The 24,390-nt window shown below is 38.1% G+C and overlaps 1 protein-coding gene across 5 annotated transcripts in view; it reads left to right on the forward strand.

Annotated features, from left to right (window-relative positions):
- Window positions 1–24,390, forward strand: part of LOC124422829 (nucleolysin TIAR) — a 390,007-nt gene that overhangs the window by 105,734 nt on the left and 259,883 nt on the right. Inside the window, exon 3 of one of the 5 annotated variants that reach the window (XM_046959759.1) lies at window positions 1,719–1,800. The exons of 3 other annotated variants lie outside the window; for them this stretch is intronic. In XM_046959759.1, coding sequence (XP_046815715.1) covers window positions 1,762–1,800 — 39 coding nt within the window. In that variant the 5' untranslated portion in view covers window positions 1,719–1,761. The remainder of the gene's footprint in view (window positions 1–1,718; window positions 1,801–24,390) is intronic. One more of the 5 variants, XM_046959760.1, reaches the window with a different exon arrangement.

Here is a 24,390-nt window from a genome sequence, read left to right on the forward strand (position 1 = left end):
CATACATTACGTGATTCTAACGATCTTCTGTTTGTAAAATCTTTATAGAGAAAAATTTATTTATATATTTTACAAATTAAGATAAAATTGAAAAATACAACGAGATTGAATACGTGCCAGATAATAATTTTGATTTCTCAAACTACTTTAGAGATACAGAAAGAGAGAGAGAGAGAGAGAGAGAGAGAGAGAAAGTTTGGAGAAAAGCGCGTTTAGAGAGTGAGCGTAACGAAAGAATATGGAAAGTGCAGTAAATAACGGTTGGAAAGGGTAATGTTGCATGAACGCGATAAGCCGTCACCTAAGGCATGTGTATTCTTAAGAGGTGATTCTAGCATCCAGCTTGGGTTTGTCCGCTTGGTATCAGCCGAGTGCCATTCGTCCGATCCTCCTAAATAAATAGCAAACAGATAAGAAGGGTCTGAGAAAAGAAGGATGAGAGAAAGAGAAAGAGAAAGAGAAGAGAAAAGTAGAGAAAGGAAGAGGAAAGAAAAGAAAAAAAAGAAAAAGAAAAGAAAAGAAAAAGAAAAGGAAAGAAAATAAGAAGAAAAAGAGACGACAGGGGAAGGCTGTGTTCTTTCGATTTTGCGTATGTTTCTCTTGTGAATGCACGTGTCCGGAGGCAGAAATAGGCGCGAACAGGAGGAAAGGATGATTTCTTGAGACTCGAGGAAATGGTCGTCGTTCGCCAACAGGAAGAGAAAAGGGAGAAGAGAGGGTGACTCGCATTTCTCTTTGGAAGGCCGACGACAAATCGCTTTGACGTGGCTGTCGGTCGGAAAATTTCGCTTCTCCCGAGGTTACCGTTGGAAACGCGCGATCACTCATTGCACGTCGGCCCAGATTCCTGTCGCGACGATTTGTTCGCTCGTTCTACTCTTCACGAGCAACCCCTCACCCTTTTTTCTCTGTCTTCTCTCTCTCTCTCTCTCTCTCTTCGTTTTTACGAAGCTCCGCAGGAAATAGCTTTTCTTCTCCTTCACATTAGTTTTATTTTCGTGCCAACCAAAATTTCATGCGTTGGGATCGTCGTTTGCATAATACCGTTTAGTAAGAATACGATGTCGCTTTATCCTGCCACGTTTGACGTACCGTTTATTCTATCTTTCTCTTTCGTACACACATACACACAGACAAATTTGTGCGTACGCACGTTCACTCTTGCACAACAAGCAAGTTTCCCTAGCGACCGTCACGACTCTTCCGAAGTCATTCAAATTGGTTTTTTTCAGCCGGATTATTCTTCGGATTTGCATGAAAATGAAACTTTCATAGATGGGCGAAATTAATGAATTTTAATAAGGACTCTCTGTTCTTCTCGTGGTTCGTAGCTTCCACCCTTCCTCCTTCTTCTCATCTTTTGGTTCTCTTCCTTCGTTTCTTCCATCTCCTCTTTCTCCGTTTCTCCTCAACGCAACACCGCTGCTTCGTCCCCATTATCGTCAGATAAATTAAATGCGCTAACACTGCTGTAAAAAGTTTAGACTTTCAGGACCTCAACTTACCGTTCATCTTCTTCCCTCGTTTGTCCCTGTCGCATTTTCTTCTCTTTAATACGATCTGATGTACAATCGAATTTCCATCAATTAAAATAAATATGCATCAATGTAAATCTAACTACTTTTTCTAGATGTCATTTAATAACGATTTTGATAAAGTAAAATATTAATTGAGAAATTCAACGTTCCATTATTATAAAAATTTTCTCTTTGTTTCAGGTAAGATGACACACAGAGAAATGCTCGCTAAGACGGAATCGCAATGATCACCAGGACTTATCGGCCACGAAGGTACGGAAAGGTTGTAAATTTATAAAGAGATATTTTGACGCATTCCGCTCGATTCGACGAGGTGTCGACTTAGCCACACATTGCTTTTCTGTTCGTTCAACGGAGTGATGTATGGAGGGTTACGAGAAGAAAGCAAGAGAGAAGACGAGAGTTTATAAGTTGGTAATTTGAAGCACGGGGCACGTACGCGGATCCAGATCTTTGCGGCGCCGAAATAAATCAAGCACCTACGTTCTCACCCAACCCCCTTCCGTTTTCTTTCCTCCCTTCCTTCCTTTCTTCTCTTTCGTCGTTCTTTCCAAGCTCAAGCTTTACTCACCCTCCCTCTCCTTCTCTCTCTCTCTCTCTTTCTCTCTAAAACAGCCCTCTTTCTCTTCTCGATCTTCGCGCAAGCCCGCGGTTATTTATTCGAGAATTACCGTCGCTTATAATAAGCCCCTCTTTATTCTTCACTGGCGTGGCGACCATGCCGCTCGGCACTGGAACAGATTTCCCAGTGATTTAATGGAGACTATCGCGAAAATACCAAGGACCTGAAACTAACATCCTTGGCCGACCGATCGTGCCACCGTCTCAATGATCGTATTTACTTCTTTGAAATTAAAAAAAGGAAAGGATTAAATTTTGCGATTATTTTCTAAAATATAATATTTTTTTCTTCTTACAGAATTAAGATACATAAATGTATCTAATAAAAAACAAGATATTTTTTATACTTTATCGTTATCATTGAGTATCATTACAATATTTTAAATTTGTGAAACAGATCAATTTTTTCAAACCACGCATATTACCATGATTCTGGCTTTCGCAATTCGATTGCTATTGTTTATTTTTTAATTTTCCCATTGAGAAGAAAGGATAATATCCATAGCATGAAAACTCGTTATCCCTCGATACATTTTTCGAGATTGACTCGAAATAAAAAAGAAGAGAGAAAAAGAAAGAAGAGTTGGATATTCGTGTCCGCTCCTTTTCTTAGATCAGTTTGCGTATCATCTATTCTCCTCGCTATCGTTTCGCAGAATGTGAGCCAGGATAGGAAGTCCCTCCGATAAGAAGTAAGAGTTTTCTGCGCGCGCAGGAAAACCCACGCCCGGGGGGTGTGGTCACAACTATCGTCGCCCCCCTTTTACGTAGTAGGAGAGAGTGTGATCGAGGAAATATAAGAGAAAGTACGAGGGCATAATCGAGGAGAACGGTTTGGAGAACGCACAAGAAGTAAATCCCAAGGATCAGTTGGATGGAAATTAGTGATCTTTCATTAAAAAAAGAAAAAGGAAAAAAGGAGAAAAAGAAAATAACAAATTAAAGAATGCAGAATGATCGCGGGACAAAGTCTAATTCGAGCGGATTAGAATTAATCTTTAAAAGGGATTAGAAAAAAAAAAGAAAAAAGAAAGAACTTGTTTGCACTACCCTATTGTTCTTCGTCCGTTGTTATCATCGTATAGTCAAATTTTAAAGCGATTAAAGGGATGACGCGAGACAAGGTAGGATGAAAAGATAAAGGAGAAAAAAGGGAAAAAAGAAAAGAAAAAAAAAAGATGACTATCCCGTAGAATTTCTGCTTGTATCGAAGCGGATGGAAGAAAGAAAGCCTGGGTATGCTGGCGGACGGACATGATCACGCATTGAATCTCATTGGTGATAGCCACGAGTGGCGGGTAATATATCCACAGCGCTCACCCAGCAAAGCTACCATCCCAGCCATCCGTAAGCGAAGGTCGTTGCGAGCGTCGTTGCGACCGTCCACTGTCCCCGGTGTGTGCGGCCATTGTGCGAAGCTTTGTTCGAACGGTGACGGGGTCACATTAATCTGTCTCTCGCTCCCTCCGCATACTCTCGCTCTACGTTATAGAAGCTCGACTACGCGGACGTTCGCGTTCGAGTGAACGACGGGGTGACAAGGGTGGTTGTCCCTCTAGGTACACATCGAATATCGCGAAACTCGAGGACTGGACTTTTACTTCGAGACCATGCAGAGAATCGATCGATCTTTGCTTCCTTCACTAATGATCTATCGAATCTCTATTATCGATCGTCTTTTCTTTTCTCTCTCTCTCTCTCTCTCTCTCTCACTCACTCTTTTATTTCTTTCATTAGTCATAATTCTTAAACGATACATTTTTATTGTATTAAATACATAATTGATTACATCATTATCTTTATTTTTCTTATATCGTATGTATTTTGTTTGATCGACGCGATACTACTACAATTTCAATAAATATCTCTCCTCTTTATCACTCTCACTCTCTCTCTCTTTCTTTATCTCTCTCTCTTTCTCTTTCAACTGGACAACTGTTTTATTCAACATGATCCATCAGCTCTCCCCTTAGATCTCGATCGCTCTCGAGTACCATGCATCTCGAACTTGTATCGTTGCCTTTGCCCTGACACTTTAACCACCCATCACAAATACTAACTCGCACGCACACACGTCGCCCATATACACACATGCACGCATACACTCTCGCACGTTTTACGGTTATTGCTCCCGCGAGACCTTCTGCCCATTTTACTTCCTCTCCCTTTTGCCTTTCCCTCTATACCGCCGATACAGAAACATTTTTAAAGTATAATACTCTCGCGAACGACCACGGAGATGATCCTGTTAAACTTCTATATCGATCTTCGTCTTATTATTCGTATAACGACTTATGAAGAAACGCGTTTGATTCGCATCTATGAAGATTTTTTTATTGTATTCATTTTTTACATTTTTTGGAGAGTGCATGTTAATTTATACATTGGAGTTCGAATAGATTACAAATTCCACTACTAATATATTCTTTTGTAGCATTCCGAATGAGAAGAACAAAGGGACTGTTAAAAAGAAAAGAATCATTAGTCAAACGTTCGTTGTCGACTGTTTAAGATGACGTTAGAATCGTAAATTGTTCTACTGAATATAAAAAGAGATACGGTTCAGTTAGGTAGACCGATTAGATCGTGTCCGACCCTCGCGCTATCGTCAATGCCTTTATTTGCAGGTCTCCTTCTCTTTTTTATCGTGATAGCACGTATTTGCGTTTACTCCAAATGACTAATGACGTTATAGATCGTCATTACATTCAACGTATACGTAATGTACAATACCATATTAACTGTTTATTCTTGAATCATTCGATCGTGTTTGAGAATTATTAATTACAGAATAATATTTATTCAGTTATACGATTGGAATACTTCTTATTCATAAAATTAACATAATTACAAAAAAATGACATCTTAATATTGAGAGGGAGAGAGAAAGAGAGAGTGAAAATGACAATTAATTTGCTTAAATTTGGAGATGTTTATGGCAGTGGTTAATTTATAATTCATCTACCACCGATATACACGAAACGAAGGAGTAATCACTCTTAAAATCACTATATTGCAATGATTGGCAAGAAAAATGAATAGTAAAGCACCACGAAAAATTTATGAGGAACTGTTACTGAGAGAAACATCACACAAACGGCCGACATCCAAACGCGACTCGTATCTAATTCGAAATGACACGTGAAATACCTTCGTTTTCCATGATCAGTGTGAAGGGTACTTACGTTATTTATTGACTAAGGAGATTTTGTTTCTTAGCGTTTAAAAACTATTATACGTATATACGCAGTGTGTATCGTGCCGGGAGAGTCACCTGTTCACGACGAACGATTCGCTCCTGTTACATTGTTTCGAAGCTCGATAGACCCGTAACAGGAGGGGGTGCGTGCGCATTTCTATTTCGAGTTTCGAGACATCGGCCGTTGTATCGTGGCTGTATCGATTCACCCCCACTACTATTACCTACACTTCATAGTGGGGATACACCACGGGCAACCCATTCTGCACGAGGCAAAATTTCATGCTTCTTCAGAAACATGGATTTTATTAAAAAATCTATTAAAAAGAAGTCTGCTTCCAACATTTATTTCATATAGTATTTAACAAAAGAAACTGTAAAACGTTAACGAACTGCTTCGATATTTAAAAAGAATTTGATTTCTTTTAATTAGTTGAATTCCAACGAAGATAATTATTAGAACACTCATTATTATTTTTTATTGTTACGTAATGATTATCTTCGAAAATATTAATGTAGAAGGATTGAATCTTTACAATAGTCAGTAATTTTTTACGGGTCTAAAAATAACGAGTTAAAAGAAAATTCTGAAGAGGGTAACATGGACTTGTACAGTGTTCCCCCACTTCGGCCAAAGACACCCCTTACTGTGCCAACGTCGAACCACCCCTACAACCTCTCCGACGTTGGGAAAGCATCCGTAGTTCAGCTATCGTCCGTAGGATGGCGACAGCATTCGGTTTTCCTCAAAAAAGTGAAATGCTAACCACCCCTATGTTGGTAAAGTGGAGAATCATCTCTTACCGATAAAATTTTCGAACTTTTAGGCGGGCTCCGCCAGAGCGAACACTCGAGTTAAATCTTCTCTTCAAAATTACAAGCATATGTACGAGTAAAGAAGATATATAAATGAAAGACGAAAGGACGCAGAAAAGATCGAAGGAAAGTAGGTGGTTGTGGGTGGGTGGTAGGAAGGGAAAGTAGAAAGGTAGCAAGCGGGAAAAAATAATACTCACGCCACATAGGGTAGTACAGTAATTTTCAGAGCAGTCGTGCTCGGCTTGTAGCAGGGTAAGCGTGACTGGGGGCGATACGATCGAGATCGCGCTGGACGGATAAGCGGCCGCCAGCTAGGCCGTTTTATTTTCTAGTTTAAAATGTAAAATAACGGGAATTTCGCAAATTATAGCGGCGAGCGTTATTTGTACAAAGTAATGCGGCGAGCGTGCCTGTCCTTTTCTTTCGACTCTGGCTTGCGTCTGACTTCGGCACTCTCTTACCTTCCACATCCCGTTCACCTCTTTCAACCAGACCACTTTTCAACTTTTTCTACGACTTCAAGCTCTCGAGTACTTTGCATTCGGTTTTGGAATTTCACCGCGGTGTCGGCTCACGCTATCATTATTTTTAGGGGTGGAATAAATGCATTCGTTTCCTTTTCTCTCTTTCTCCCTTTTTCTTTTTTGAATCCTAGTGCGACATGGCACAGGACCATAAGAATGAACGATCCCATTGGCACATATATATGTGTATATTTCCAACGATTACATGTATATCGTTACAACTTTCTCTTTTTCTTTTTCTAGTTTGTATTCGTTCGCGTGCATAACTCATCGTTAATGCTAAAGAAGACGATAGTCATGAGCTATGTCATTTCTAATTTATTTCTCTTCGGTATTCCCGTTTTTCATTATTAAGCGTGTCGATGTAATTATGCTAAGTCCTTGGAGCACACTTAGTTCTTCTGTCAATATTATTTCCTTATTTATTTTTCAATGACTATACCACTTCCCTTGTGTCATCTAAATTTTATCAAGTTACCGTACGTGTTACTAAACCTAACGATTTTATTCTATCTTCTCTCATTCACTCTCTCTCTCTCTGCCTCTCTCTTTCTCTCTATCTATCTATCTATCTATTTATTCCTCTGTAGTACGATCAATGAAAGGAGAAACGAAAGAGTAGGAAAAGTACGATCATAGATATCGTTGCGAATTTATGACCTCACTCGGACTTGAAATATTTCACGAGAAAAGTCAACGTCGAGATTCTATGCTTATTCTATTTCAGAAAAATAATAAAGTTATTCGAGAGCAGTCCTTTAGTTCTACTATGATTATTCTTGCTTAAATGAATGAAGACTCGACTTGGTAGATATGAGTTGAACGGAGTGTGTAGTTTTAAAGGGGGATTTAATATCAGAGTAACCAGATCCGGGTTCATCATGGTCCGCGTGGATCCGCTTACAGCCCTTTGATAATCGAACACCGGAAAACCATTGCGCCCGTAACTGCTTCGTTCAAGCTTCATATCGTATCGTCATGTAAGCTCGAATCTTCATAAAGATTATATTCAACTAATAATTAAAATTTAATAGTATCTAATCCAAACTAAACATTTAGGAAATTAGAAAGAAAGTTTTTAATTATCGTCATAAGACATTCATTTTCGATACAATATGTAAAAAGAATTAATATTTGTTAATAATTATAGCGTTTTCTTGTTTAATTCTCTTTTTGGAAAACGAAGCTAAAGAACATGAAAACTGCACTCCACTATTCGTGACAACAAGCCGCGAGGGTGTTTACATTGTTCCATCGGTTTCGCAATGCACTCGACGTACAGCTACATAGCAATCAAAGAGAAAAAGAGAGAGAGACAGAGAGAGAGAGAGAGAGAGAGAGAGAAAGAGAGAGAAAGAGAGAGATGCTTGTTGGCGAGCTCGAGCAGCTGTAGGAACCAGGCTCTCGCGAAATATTTTACACACTTTTCCTGCGGCGTTACACGAGAGGATTCCATATATACTAGGATGGGTTAGAATGAAAGAGAAAGAGGAAGAACACACAAAAAGAGAGTGGGAGAGAAAGAAAGAAAAGAGAGAGAAAGAGAGGGGGAGAGAGAGAGAGAGAGAGAGAGAGAGGAAGAAAGAGAGAAAAGAGAGAGAGAGAGAGAGAGAGAGAGAGAAAAGAAAAGGAAACGAAAGACTATTTACGTTTGTGTTAGACGTAGTTGATGGATAAGGGACGGGAAGAAGTAGGACGTTTGGACGGAGAGATAGAGGAGAAGGAGTTAGCAAAAGAGTAGTGCGTGTTTTACACGACACAACCACCCTTACCACCATCCAAGCAAAAACCCTTGCTTGCTAAGTCATTACTATTAATAACCAGACAACCAGAAGGAGAGAGAGAGAGAAAGAGAGAGAGAGAGTACGATAGACAGGGCGTATTATTATTCATAATGATGTGATTCATTTCCCTCGACCCTATCTCAACAGGCCTCTCTTTCTCTCGTTTCTGATATCCTCAAAGTCGCTTTGTCTCTTTCCTTGTTACTCATGGTATTTCGCTTTCGTTCCTCCGTTTGTCTCTTTCCCTCTTTCCATCTGCCTGTACACAAGCTGTCCCTTTCGCGAATGTCTTCCGTAATCACATTAATATGCAAATATTCTTCACTTTGCCGAAGCGACAAGATCGTCGATCGTCGCGGCACGCTTTCTCTCTTCTCCCCTCTCTCTCTCTCTCTCTCTCTCTTTCTTTCTCTCTCTCTCTCTCTCTCTCTCTCTCTCTCTCTCTATCTATCTATCTATCTGTCTCTGTACATGCCTTGAAGATGCAATTTCGAAATGAGAAACGAGACGCTTCGCAGACTGATTCGCAAGCAATGCTAGTTACAAATACCGTCGGAGAAGCTTCGCATTTCCTATTGTTCTCTCTGCAAACAAAATTTTGTCGAATTGAATATCTTTGATATTCTCTTTCTGCATGGTATCGTCCACGTGCGCGCGAACGGTCTTCATGAATCAATTCTTCATGGATCAATTTGAATCTTTTTTTTTCTATCAAACCTTTCAACTTGCGATGATTATTCAAAATATGTATTTTAAAAAGTTTTTTTTTTTAATTCGATATTTATATAATACATCTTATTTTGTTTTCTTTTAACTAAGTGTATATTTATGTATCCTTAACTCGGCGTAATTTACATTTCCTTATATTACGATATCATTTATATGATTAACTCGAACTCTTGGTTAGAATATTTTTTCTTCGGAAGATACAAAGAGTGATTTGAGTATACAGCTTAGTAATCTGTGATATTTAATTTAATTCACTTTTACGTTAATGTAGCCCCATTCTGAGATGAGGAAATGAGACGAAAAAAGGAAAGGGTTTTCTCTTTAAGAAGATTAATGAGATTTACATTAAAATTTACTTGTCTGTCTATTCTTCTAAGAGTTATTCATTAAAACATCTAATATGATTATTTAAAATAATGAACTCGTTGACTTTTGTCATTTCCGAAAGTATTTCGTAATATCATCGTTAATCATTTTAAGAAAAAGTAAAGTCAGCGAGGATCAAATTTCTCGCGTTATATTTTCGTTTCCCCAGAAAACTACGGGGAACACGCTGCGTGTACCGGCAGGCAATATCATTTTTTCTTCTTCCTCTCGTGTCATATCCGAATCGACCCCACGCAGATGGCAAAATTTTCGGAAATTGTCGCCAGAGAAAAAGGGAGCACGTACGTGGACGCTTTAATGGCCATGCCACGAAGAGGATAGGTGGAAGTGTTTGCGCGAAATGGCAGATATGAGTTAAATAAATCTTGGATGGGAGCGCTTACTGCCATGAAAGAAAGAGCGCCGTTTCGCGAAACGTGCGTAAAGGTTATTGCAAAGTGAAGTAGTGGAGGTAAACTGAACAACTTATTGAAAGAGGAGATCTTCTTTCAGGACGATAAATATACAAAGGGAGATTTTCTTTATTGTCTCGAACATCGAATTCTAACAATTTTCTCTTAAATATAAACCGATGAGCATTTCTAACTAATATCGACGATATCCTATCGAAAAGATTCGTTTCGATTATCCTTCTATTACTTTACTTATCTAAACGAAAAATTATTTGTAATGATATAGATTGTAATGATATAGATTCAACTGATAAGAAGGAATGGATAAATGATGTTAACTATTGACATGGTTCGAAGGTAATTCTTCATCATGTTAAAATATACGACTATAATATTGAGATAGAAATAAATAGATAAAGCTAGAGAGAGAGAGGGAATACGGTAGGGTTACATAGCTATTTGCCGAGGGCAAGGTACGATACGATGAGGCTGTGGCGATGCTATCCGCAGAGAGCAGAGAGAAAGAGAGAGGGAGATAAAGAGAGAGAGAGAGAGAGAGAGAGAGAGAAGAGAGAGAGAGAAGAGAAAGAGGGAAGAGGGTGAATGCGAGGAAACGTAACTTTGCCTCCTTATTTCCCAACAGACTCGCTCGCTCTACCCTCTACCCTCTGCCCTCGCTCTGCCCTACGAACATTCCTCTTCTTGCTCTCCGACCCTCTTTCCATGCAACGTGGTCGCTCAGCCCATCTCTCGCTCCCATGATTTACAACCAGCGACGCTCATCTTGTAAACAGAAGCGCGTTCTTCCACTCTCCGCACGGTGATATTCTATCTCTCTTATATTCGGCATTTCTTATTCGAATGCGACTCCATCTTCGAGCATCGTCGCCGAAAATTTATCCAACCTTTCGCCTTTCTTTCGAGAACGACAAGACCGACCGCATCAAGAAAGAAGTAAGCGCACCTGCTCGCGAAGATCCGGCAAAAAGGTCCAGACTAGAAAAAGGAGAAAGAGAAAGTTGTTTCGTTTTTCAGTCGCGAACGATATGCGTATGGAAAATTCAGAGGTCTTATTCCTTCTTAAGATATTCTCTTCGTTTCTTTTCATTTCTTTTTTCCTATTCTTTTCTTTTGACCTTTTCTTTTTCTTCATATTTTTTTCTTTTTGTTTTTATTTCCTTCTTCTTTTTTCCTTTTCATTAAACGGTGATTGTAACGAAGGCAATGACGGTACTATGTCGGTTAGAAAATTAGGAACTTGTAGTTTGTCATTGAAAGGGAATTTCGTTCGTGTACTTTTCGAGAATTAACGCGCGCTGCAGTGCTTTCGACTCTCGAAGAGCGGCAGTTCACCGAGATAAGAACGTAACTTTGGCTCGTCTAGGTGTCGCGCGCATTAATTATAGTTAATAGAAATTTGATTTAAACGTTTGCATCGCACTTAATGGACGCATTAGAGGGAAATACATAATGCACGAGATGGAACGACGACTGTTGGGCCAAAGTAGGGGAACATTTACGATCTAAATGTATTCATTGCTTTACTTTGTAGAAAGGTCAGTCGACGGAAAGTAGTATTTTAGTTGAGGGCACCTAGGTACCATGCCACTAGTTGCTAAGTGCAAATAGTCAGCTTTAGGATAGGAGGAGAATTGGAGGAAAGGGAAAGACGGAGAGAGAGAGAGAGAGAAAGAGAGGGTGAATGGGCTCCGAGGTCCCAGACTTATTTCACGCTAGAACGAAAGCGGGGTACTTGGGGATCTTGGGAATTCCAAATTCAGATCTGGGAATCCTACCCGCGGGTCCATTGTTGAGCGTCCGCTCTTTACCCCCTTATACGCTATTGTAAAGTCATGCCACGGTTTCCTAATGAACATGAATAATAAGTAAACCTCGATTGTTTTAAAAAATGCAATATCCTTTGTCTTTGATTATGTTCGTTTTGAATATGATACCGGTTTGTTAAATTTTTTAATCAATTATCGTATTAATACGCTCGATGTATAAACCAAAAATTAATTATAGACTCTTTTTTACAAAAATGAACCTTTTTTTTTTTACAAAATGAACTTGTTTTCTGTTATTCTCCATTGTGAAAATTAATTACTATTACGTCGAATAAAGGTACGTATTATGTAGGTATGTATGAATATAAGCATAATCCAAAAGTCTGTTTATCCATTCTACAACTCGCATTCATGAATTCCAAATAAACTATTATAATTACGTTAGTGATTCCACTTGCCTTTGTTTGGCAAAATCACGAATTAACCGTGTTGTAATTAAACGGAATATGTAGTAGGTAACCAACGATAAATTATGGAATTCCTAACGAAATTAAAAAAAAAAAAAAAAAAAAAACACATAATATAAATTTTAACATATAATCGTTAGTGATCTTCGAATATGAAACTATCAAACTGACAATTATCGTTTTATCATGATCATCAGTGAATCGTGATCATCAGCGAATCGATTTAGAACTATTTATTGTGGCCCCTTTTCTTTCCTTGCGCATTTTTATAGAAAGCTCTCTGTTAAAATAACATGGTTACAATAACAGTGGCACGATTGTAGAGGTTGAAGAGCGAAGAACGAGAAGGGATCTCTTGTTAGCTCGTCGAAAGGGGAAACCGAGCGTCGAATTTCCCTTTGAATTTTGCGTACGAATTGGTTTTTGAATGTAGCGTCGATGTTATATCGTTTTTTGCGGCGTAATCTAACAACGCGAGAATGAGCTTGAAAATCAAGGCGGTTTAGCATGCACAGTTGGAGATGGCGTTTGAGAGCGTTTCGAAGCGTACGAAAAGTTTTTTGAAAATGCTCGAGTATATAACAATCGAATGGATACATGATCTCGAACAATCAGTAATTGCATTTTAAAACGCATAACATTTCCCAAATGTTACGTTACATAATATAAATCTACATGTATACGTATTTCTACGTGATTATTCGCTTTTTCTCTGTCTGTCTGTCTGCCTACCACCCTTTTTCTCCTCACTAGCGTATTCGTTCGAGCATAACGTATATGCTTTTGCATTGTTCTCTCATTGTGTCTCGAATAGTAATTATTTTAGACGTCGCAATCCAACGCTTTTGCATTTTCTCTCCTTCTATCTTTCTTTCATCCTTCGTCTAATGTAACTGGACTGTGAGTACAAAACGAAAACACTTGAGTAATGGCTCTACTAAAATATTGCTTTCAAAAGTATCGTTTCAACGAGTAACATTACCTTCTCCTAAGAGAGCTAATACCATTTACGTATGCTCTTTCGCAAGAAACACTCGTTTTGATTGTATGATTACCAAGAGATTGAAGTAAAAAAAAAAAAAATATATAAAAAAAAATGAAAAAATAAAATCACTTTACATTTTTCTTACTATAATATTTCTTACTTAAGTTGACATCAATGTTTTTATTTCTTTAATACTTTTTAAAAACGAGGAAAAAAAATTGTATAACGTTTTCCTAAAACAACCCAACTAACAGTGTATTTAGCCTGAAACGTTTCATGCGAGATATCGCAATTAGCCCTTAACTTTCGTTATTCTTCATCCAGATGTCATATACCCGAAAGAGAAAAGAAGAGAGAAGCGAATCGATCGGGGGTCGGTCGTCAGCGAGACGTTTAATCTACCATTTTAACCGTGGCACGACAGGTTCCTGCTCGTTTCTCACTGCCATTTTGCAGACAGTGACAAAAACTTGATAGCACGGCGCTAAAACCGGAGCACGTAGATGTAAGAGCGAGCGTGTAACTGGCGCGAAGCGAGAAAAACACATTTTTTGCAGCGGAAGTTAAACTCACAAGAAGAGCTTTTATGTCTTTTTCAAACGTATTACTCAATAGACGATTACATGGTATAACAATCTCGTTGAGTTTCCCTTAAATATATGTGAAATAAGATTTTTTTCCCCTTCTTTGAGCTTATCTTACATGAGTTTTATACTTTATTACAAAGATTTTTATATGTAATTAAAATTTTATTTTCATTCCAATAAATTAATTCTCTTTATAACAATATACATGTCAAATATATACCACGTTATCTGACGGATCCATCATTTCCTGAATGAAACCATTACCCTTAACTCGAATATCGTTATTATTCATTTATCAGTAGGGGTTCCACCAACGAAACTGTTGTCCGTGACTAGACTAGTCGTGACACGACGATATCACCACCCTTCTCCATTCATTCTTTTCACGATCGTTTGGACTATCCTAAAAGGGAAGTCTCCTTCCTCTCATTTCCTTATTTTTTTTTTCACACGGTTTGACAAACTTCCACCCCTCTTCTTTGTATATTCTTCCTTCACAATTTTCTTTTTCGCCTTAAGAAACCTGATATTACAAAATATATAGTTATAGAATTGATATAATAAATAAAACATGAGACGAATAAAAAATTTCCGTTGATGAGAATAAAGAGAATAAAAATGACAATGACGATGATTTAGTAGGATTGTTATTTCAGAATTTGAAAACATTTCTACACTTTTTACACTTGTAAGGTACCATTATCGAGTCTTACGAGCATGTTGTCCTTGTTGGATTTCCGTATAGCTTGAACGAGAAATGATATTAAGGGTGGTCGTATAGGGCGCGAAATACGTGTACTTACTATGTTCGGGACTCGTGTCGAGATCGCGTGTCTTGCTCGAGGCGACGCGATAAACGTCCGAATATGCCTAACTTCATTCTTATGCTGTCGCTATACCCCCCATGAAGTTTACGTCTTCATACGAGAGCCTTTGCCCTCTGTCCGAATCAAATCAATCGCTTTACCGACGAAGGGAATCGTTGACTCAACCTCCCTCCCCCCCCCCATTGACGTTGTCCTATAATAGAGGGAGAACATGATGAATGAAGGAAGAAGCTTTTAGTATCTTTGATCTTTCTAAGATACTTCCTTTCCTTTCTCGTGACATAATAATACTGAAGGAACATGATTTACTACTCGTTAATCAAATTCTTCCATTTTTAGAGTACGCTTAAGCAAAATTCAGAAATATTCGAACGAGCTAAAGTAACAAACTATGAAATTATTTACCGCGCTTTTTCAATTTATTGGCAACAAATATATGTACGTGCATAAAAAATGCAAACCATTCGAACGTTTCGAAGTATTCATTGTGAAAGTACCTAACCATCCATGTACTAACGCGTATAAAACTTTATACATTCCACTCGCGTAAGCACAAATGCAGGGAAAACAACATCGAGCATCTTTCGAGTGTGTTTTTTCCAAATACAGCTCTCGATTCCGCTACGTGAAAATAAATTGAAAGGAAGTTTGTGTTAATAACAGTGTACGAGTGAAATGTAAATATTTAAACACTAATTGTATCGACGAAAGGTAGATTTTTATAGGGATCGACTATCGTCCGTAGAAATTTACAGGTGTTTTAGTAGAGATCGTAAAGCTACAGAAAAAAAAATTAAGTGTTGAAATTTCCTCGTATCTCGCCATATTGGTCAGAATGATAAACCCGACATAAGTATATATATATACACATATATTTTGTGTATACATATAATATATATATATTTTGCGACACGCACAGTTCATGTAAATATTAATGCACGCAAGCTTAGAAAAAAGGAAAGCAAGAAGGAAAGAGAAAGAGGAAGAAAGAAAGCGAAAAGCTTCATTATATATAAGTACAAGCAACAGAAAATGGTAGGGCCGATAATTAACGAATATGCTAATCGGACGAATAGAAAAGGACGGGCCTATAATTAGCTCGGAGCGCGATACAACGGTTACGTTAATTATTCAGGCCTTGTTCTTTACGAGCCACCGCAAGTAACTGTAATTAATTTTCAAATGACGTGACTGCAAGGAGGTTGCATCTATTAGCTTCTGTTGAGTCGCACAGCGAGTGACTTATGCGTTCAGCAACGAGTTCATCGGTCACCGGCTTTTCCAAGGTGTCGATATTCGATCACGATGATGGACAAAACATCAATGGACAAATCGACGTGATTTAATAGGACTATTCCTTTCGATCGATAAATTGTAATACGATCAAAAGAAGAACTATTATTTAACATATTCATCGTGAATTTTATGAAAGATATTTTACGTAAATTTTTTTAATTTCTTTAAATTTCTCAAATAAAATCAAAATCCGTTTCTTTGTTTTTTTCGCTTCTTTTTTTTTTTCTTTTTAAGAATAAGAACGAAACACACGAAGTCTAATCGTTCGTGATTTCTATACTTCGTGACGAAATTCTCTATATAAAGTTAAATCCTCATGCGCATGCGATCGAAGTCGGGCGGATCGAAAATTTTTCACGAGGAAAAACGTCAAAAGCCAAGGCTATCGACGGTAAGCGTTGTGTATCGTTCAGACGTTTATGAGCGAGAAAAATTGAAGTAATACGAGAGGAGACAACGGCTCGTTTCTCAGACGTCTGTCTCTTGGTTCGTACGCGAGCCTGCATCTTTACGGTCTGATCTCTCTATCAGTCAACGCCCAACACGCTTTCGCCTTCGCCTACGAAATAGTAATACGAAAAAATTGCTAGACGAGCCATGAGAGGAGTGAGTGGGAGTGAGTAGAGGCTTTCCATCCCTCCGGCCGTTTGCCTCGATTCCCTCCTATCTCTTTCTCTCTTTCTCCTTCTCCTCGAGAAGGAAACCAACGACGACGAGCTAGCTCGCGCTTCTGTGCGTTTGTTTTTCACCGCGCTCGATATTTTTCGATTAACCTCACGTCAAATGAAAGCCCGAGGGAAGTTAATGGTTTTTTCCTCTACGTCCACAGTATATAAACGCACGAAAACGTGCGCGATAGACCGACCTAGAAAGAGCGACTTTTTGAACGACCGAGAGGGAGAGAGAGAGAGAGGAAGAGAGAGAGAATGAGGGAAGGAGATACGCGAAGTGGGTTCGGCAGAGACCCAAGGGAGAAGAAAAGGAGGGTTCCGCGTGGCTGACTAATTAATCACGATGTAATTGCTCGTACCTAAAATACAACGCCCCTTTCTCTCTCCATCTCTCTCACTCTCCGAGTTTTCCAGCCAACGCTCGTTTCTGAGCTTCAGCTATAACCATTCGCTGCAACAATCGTCCCTTTTCTGACTGTATTCCCCTCACGTTCTTTTTCTCATCGTAATCTCCGTGCTTTGTATTTTACTCCCAACTGTTACGAACGTATGTTCGCGCTTAAAATTCATTGACCTGTGATAACGTAAATCACTATGGTGATTTAGATTTTCATCACAAATATCGAAGAATCTATTGGTAACTGAAACTATAACTGAAACTCTTGAAAGAGAGGAGACATCTGTAAAAGAGTACACGGAAGATTAACGACTCTCGTTCTGCAACGAGATGTGCGGTCACTGATGAAAACTAATTCGATTGTCGGCGGCTAATCGAAATGCATGCGAGTTTTAACAATAAACTCATTAATGTTAATGCCGAGGGAACAATGCGAGGAGGATAATTTAATGGTGAAAAACAAAAGCGCGATGAGAACGGCATGCGGATACCTCCTGTAGCCAGCTTCGTGATGATTATCGGCGATATTTAATTAATTAACACGTCTGGCGTCGAGACTAATATATGATACCTACTAGCCCCGTGCGTGACATCACCGATATTACAATGCATTCATCTCATATTTATGGTGAATGAGCGTACGCGACAAAATGGATAGAACTGGTTCGAATGAGAGAAAGCGAAAAACAGAGAGAGAGAGAGAGAGAGAGAGAGAGAGAGAGAGAGAGAGAGATTTGGATTCGTGCGAAGTGGAGAGAGAAGGGAATAGGCTGTCGAAGAGGGATATAAGGGAAAGAGAGAGCGAGAGAAATGCAGGAGACCGATGTAATTCCAATTTCATGCACTAATCAGGCATACGAATAATTGCTTTAATCCTGTCGATAATTTGTTCGAATAATTAGCCAACGCTTCGAGTGTCGTCATTGTGTGAAATCGATCGACTTTTCACAACCTCTTCCAATGTCATTTCCGTCCAATCGACGTCCGTCAAAGACGGCTCGTCATTGATGTCGCGCAATATGAATTACGATTATCGCAATATTATAATGAAATATTCAATATTCCAATATTGTTAATGATATTCTTATCGTAAAAGTGGCCGTTGCATACTTACATAACATTCATAAACCTTTCACGCTGTACATAATAGATTAAATGAAGTTCATTGCGAGTTTGCGTGGTCCGTAACTTAATTTGTTTTTAACGCCGTCTACTATACTATGAAGTAAGTCAGTATACGTGAAATCGTGAACATATAAACATTGTTCGATTATGATAAAGTACGCTGTTATCATCTTAAAGAATATAAATCATATGATTAAAGGAAAAGTTGTAGGAGTTTATTAAGAATTAGTAGTCAAATTGGTTCATTTTGAAGTTTACGTAGGTTGAAATGGGTTCTTTAAATGAACCACAGTATCTGTCGACGTATCAGCGAAAGAGAGATGAAATTTTGTCGGTAAGAACATGATAATGACTCATGATAATTTACAAGTGGATCCAATATTATTCTCCTAAAGGTTGAACGTTCTTCTTCTGGCGTCATTTTCTTCCTTTCCATCTTCGCTCTTCTGACCCTATAATCTTCATGATTAATGGCGATTAACAGAAATGAGTTCAACTTCTTTCCACTTTAGGAAATGTAAAATGCAATCGGATTTAAATCATAGTAGATGAGATCATTCACAGTTACTTTCCAAAAATTTATATCGAAGTAATGCATATATATATGTGGAATAAAAATAAATATAATATATTAACTTATAATTAAGTTAACAAAGTATCTAAATAGTATAATATAGAACGTATCTACAAGAATTTAACTATACCTGAGATTTTTAGAGTACATTAATGAATCTCTTCTTCGGTAGGTGAGCGAAGACGAATATAGAAAAAGATCACCAAGAGAGTATTCGCGTTAATTGTTACGATACTCGATAACGTTCTTTCTAATTCCATAAAAGAAACTCGCTGAAGTCGTCGTCGGTTAAATGGCCGAACCTTGTCCGATACAATTTTACCATTTAGTTAGGAGCTTCGTTATTCCAGAGGCGGTGAAACGTAGAGCGAGCAAGTCGGAAGAACCTGAGGCAAGAAAGAAAGAAAGAAAGAGAAGGAAAGAGATAGATAAATAGAGAGAGGGAGAGAGAGAGAGACTCAAAACGATTTTCCCTCGGCCAGTTGTAAGACCTTAGTTGGATTTAGATTAAACGTTGTAAAAAGAAGTCAGCCTGTATGGTGAAGCCACGAAGGTAGTAAGTAGTGGTCGGTGAGTACGGTTAACCGAGTAGTCGAGTAGTCATGCTAGAGAAAGAGAGGACAAAAGTTCCGCATTTACGAACGGCCGATGTCGGGTCATTTGTTTCTACTTATGTTCTGTCCGCAACGAGTAGCCCGGCGTAACGCGATCATTACCGGGGAATGTGTTGATACTGAAATTGCTTCATTAACATTATATCGTTGGGTTGTGGCTTATAGTCGCTCTAACGATCTCTCTACGCCTCGTATTTATATATTTCGTTGCCTTTAACGACTGAAAACTTATTTCCTTTTTCGATTCAACTACTTACTATGATCTTGTCTTCCTTTATATTCGTGTTATTGTATTTATTTTACATTTGGAAAGATAACGAATGAATATTAGAATATAGAAAGATAGATATAACGATCGCTCACGTTCTAACTTGATGCGTTTTCAGCTCGTTTTGCAAGTTTACGTTATACGTTATGTTACATTAACTAGTACGTTTCGTGGGATCAAACCCAAAAACTCTCGAATTTCAATCATTATAGCGAATGAAATACACGTCGCTCGAACCAACGAAGCGATATTTCATTTTATTCGACGCGTATACACAAATTTACGTATTATTAAAATGAGACGCAGATTTTGTTAAATATAAATTTATACGCAATGAATATATGCATTGAAGAATCGGTTATTTGTATGTTTTTGCGTGCATTAGCCTGAAAGCACCTTCGTTTTGTCATTATTAATAAGCCACTGCAATCGCGTATAGTAATGGTTAATAATAATCGAAAGCCTGGCGATAAGGATGCAAATTATTTCGATTTAAATAAAACTTTCATTTGGCGAACGTGTAAAAAGCTCCGAGCGATTTTGAATAATCAATATACACGGACATGAAGTAAATTGAAAAAGAATGTAAAAAACAACGACACCTCCTCCCCCACTTCAAACGATAATCACGGATTAACAAGCTATTTTCTTTCGCGCCTTTTATCAAGATTAAAATTAAAATCCTCGAATAGAAACGATCGTACGGGACTCCAAAGTCTCTACGTGTGAATCTATTTATTTTTCTCATAACGAATCTTTTCTACCACACAACGTGCGCATTATTAATCAAATCAGGCAATAAACGTAAACAGGGGCAAATTCGTAGTAAGAATGTGACTGCTGGAAAATCTCGACTTTCTTCTTTCTTTTTCTTTCTCTCTGTCTCTCTTTCTCTCTTTCTCTCTTTCTCTCAATCCCTCTTTCCCTCTTTCTTTTCCTCTTTCTCTTTTTCCCTTTCTCCCTCTCTCTCTTTCTCTCTCTCTCTCTCTCTCTCTCTCTTTCTCTCTCTCTCTCTCTCTCTCTCTGTTTCACCCCTCATCTTTTCCCGTAGCTATTTTTCTTCCTTTTTTTTAAATTCAACGGGCTAGTTCTATGAGAGGAAGGGATGGTGAGTCGAGGTAGCAAGAGCGAGGGTAGTAGTGGTGGTAGGCGTTAGACGGCGGCGAGTAGCCGGGCGAGGGTGATTTGTCGCAGCGGATATGAGAGCGGTGAATGCCCCTCTGGACGCAATATTATTTTAAACGATGATATAGGAGGGGCGCGTGGTGCCGCAGAAACCGCATGTCGGCCCTTCCACGTACTGGCGTAACGCGTGAAATGAAAATCGCCAGAACGTACGTACACACGCGAACGTGTACGGATATTTGCGCGTATATTTGCTAAGAACGTGTGAGTTTTATGTATATATATGTCTCTATATATGTATGTATATGTATATATATATATATATATATATATGTTATACATAGAGATATGTGCGATGCACAGGGCTCTCTTTGTGGTCGAAAACCAAAGCAAAGCTTTGTCTGTGCTTGCAAGCTCGCCGTCGCAAAGTCTCGAGGCTGACGTTATTGCAAATTCCCATTGCGTCTTCCGAAACGAGATGCCTGTCTCTTCTCTATCGTTCTCTTTCTCTATTTCTTTTGACCAGTTTCGATTTGCATTCTACTGGATCCTAGTCGGATTACAAAGCCAATAGAACGCGTCCTATCATTTCCTCTAGTCGTCTGATTCGGTTCTTCATTTTTACCGTAACCTTTCGTTAATTTGACACACAGAGCCTGTTTGTGCGAGAAGTCAAGAATGTGGATTAATGCAATCCTCGTTTAATTCATAGTGTGAGAAATAGAAATACAAAGGATGAAACCAAAACTTTAAACATAAAATTGGCCAAGTTAAAAAATGTTTCACCAAGCGAATACTTTTCTATCGCTAATGGCCATTATCGTTTTCGCAATTTTCGCCGATAGCCACGTATTTCGAGAACGTTTCGAATCACGTTTATATCAAGTTTATATGCCGGTAGTAAGAACGTCTTCTAACATGGCAGCAACATCTTTTCTGAACTATCACCGGCTCCGAAATTATCGGTTTGGCGTGGATTCAAGGGAGATGTATTATTAAGAGGCTGCGCTTGGCTGAAAACCAGAAGCGTAACTTCCAAAAGGAGAAGTCCATCGGCGTTTCCGGCGTTAGAGTTTCTTCCAAGGACGTTCTTCGTGGCTTCTGACTTGTCGTACCCGACAAAGGGTGATGGTAATCGCTATGTCGAATTGGGCCAACGTGTTATAAGTTGGGCCTTTCAATTATTAAGGATCGTCCTTTACCTAAAGGATAAGAAATTTTTTATATTTTTTGATCGAAATATGATTGAGTCGGTTTGTGTATCTTATCGATCGAATTTATTCCTTTATCATATACCGATTCTCTCTTCCTTTTCTTTCTTTTTCTTATTTTTTTATTCCTTTCTTAAAAAAAAAAGAAAAAAAAATCTATTCGAAAGATTCGTAATTGTTTCAAGATCGTCATCCCTCATTGAAGGAAAAATACGTAGAATATATAGGAAGGTGGGACCCATCAAGATCGGTCAAGCGGAGATTGACTTTCAATCTTGTTGGGGGGGTCGATCCTCGCTGGACCATCCTTATATATCTATATTTATAGCATCGCGTTTCGTAACAAACTGGCTAAACTGGCTACTTGCCGACCGGAATCCTTATCCGGAAGTCGTTAGATGAAAGCCGCGCGCGTGACTTATTTCGAATCATGGCAAATTGACTTTCCATCCAGCATCACGGTGTGGAGTATTCGACGTGTCTTCTTCACTACTCGCAAAGGAGGATGTTTCCTATCGTAGAAAGAAATACGGTCCGTTGAAGCGAGTATAAAAGCGAACGAAGAAAAAAGAAATAACATCACCCTTATCATTATTTCGTCTTAATTACATCGCCTAGAGGTTTCTATTACGCGAAAGATGATATAATGGAAGAAAAGAGATGAGTATCTTCGTTCGTGCGAGTGATTAATTTACAACTTATGTGCCTTCGTTAAAATTAGTTTAGTCTTACGGTAAAAATACGGGTATTTTTAGTAGGAAAAAGAAAACTCGCCGTTTTTAGTATAAAAAGTTGAAACCTCTCTCTCTTTTTCTCTCTCTTTCTCTCATACACTCTCTTTCTCTCTCTCTCCCTCTCTCTCTCTCTTTCTCTCTTTGTCTTCTTTCTCTTCCTCTCTTTCTGTCTCCCTTTCTGACAACAACGGTACGCGCAAACCTTATCCTCACAGACAATGTAAATACTTCTTCTCTTTCCAGTTTTGTGTTTTCATTGCCTCAGGTGTGGTCTCTGGGCATTATACAGAATTATGAAATTAAGCAACGCGCCTACGCGCAGACTCCTACCGCTAAAATAACTTTGCACGTGTTCTTTTACGCAAAAGCGAAGGTGACAAATGGAAGCGTTCTTGAAACGATAAATCTTCTTTCGGTAAAGATAACTTTTTGAAAACTTTGTTTTCCTCTGCTTTCCTTTTCTATAACGAAAGAAAAATGCAAAAAAAAAAAAATAACCATGAAGAAACGAATCACACTTTTCCATAGTATAACTCATTTGTCACGCACGTTTTTAATTTCTCTGTAATTATACATACCCACGCGTTTCTAACGAGTAAGACCTTCGAAGGTAATTTTGAAACTGTGGCCTTCATGTTTCATTCCTATTCTACTTTGCACGAACAACCACGAACGAAGATAAGAAATTTTGACGACGGAGCCGAAGAAACGCGAGTTAAATTAACGGCGCGAACGCCCGATGCGATTTAATCTAGAAATAAGCCGTTTATTTCGCTGCTTACCAAGCGTAGAACTAATATATATTTCGAAACAAGATAGTAAAAGGTAGATTTGAATATTCATAAGCGTTTAGTAAAGTACTGACACCGCTCCGGAACAATGTAGCAACAAGGGGCGTATAAAACGCTCGCCGAATGTACTTCGCGGTACATCTTAATTAAAAAGTACCGTTATCGAATGAATGTTGCGTTATTTTAAGCAGCGAAATGAATAATATTCTTTCTCGCTCGAGTAACACGCACATAACGCATTATGCTTAATTAAATTCCATTTCGAGTGTACTCTCCTAAACGTGAACGTTAACGTAACACTCATCGTATATGAAATCGAATACTTTTTTTGAGAGCAAAAGTTTCCGATTACCTTTAAATTTAAATATATTTTCCTGTAATACGTAATACCAGAAATATACAAGATTGTTGAACACGTAAATATTTAATATAGAAATCGTAGATTGAAGAGAATCTGAATGTAGGTCGATGACAGGTTTCTAAACAAAATTATATCTATATAAAAAATTAAATAATGCAATGACACATATAAAAGAAGATAATTAAGTGCAATCGATTTAAACGCTACTGCTAACAGCATGATTAATTTTACGAAACAAGATATTAAAACTATTTAAAAATATTTTAGTTATATAATGTAATTACAAAATAAAATTACAATATAACAGCATATTATCATTTAATGTGTCAATTTTAACTTTTCAATCTAATTTTTCTAGTCTAAATTCAATTATTTCTTATTTAGAGTGTCAATAAATTACTTTTTATTCTTGTAATTCGAAATTAAATTGTGTATCATATAAAACATAAATCTTAAAAAATCAATAAATTTTATATAATAAAGTTTTATATAATAAAATTTTTTAATAAAATTATTTAAATACTCAAAACTACAAAAATGATAGATGCAACGAACAAAATGAAATTTAAGATATTAA

Source organism: Vespa crabro, chromosome 3 (assembly GCF_910589235.1).
Source record: "Vespa crabro chromosome 3, iyVesCrab1.2, whole genome shotgun sequence".
NCBI classification, from domain to species: Eukaryota; Metazoa; Arthropoda; class Insecta; order Hymenoptera; family Vespidae; genus Vespa; species Vespa crabro.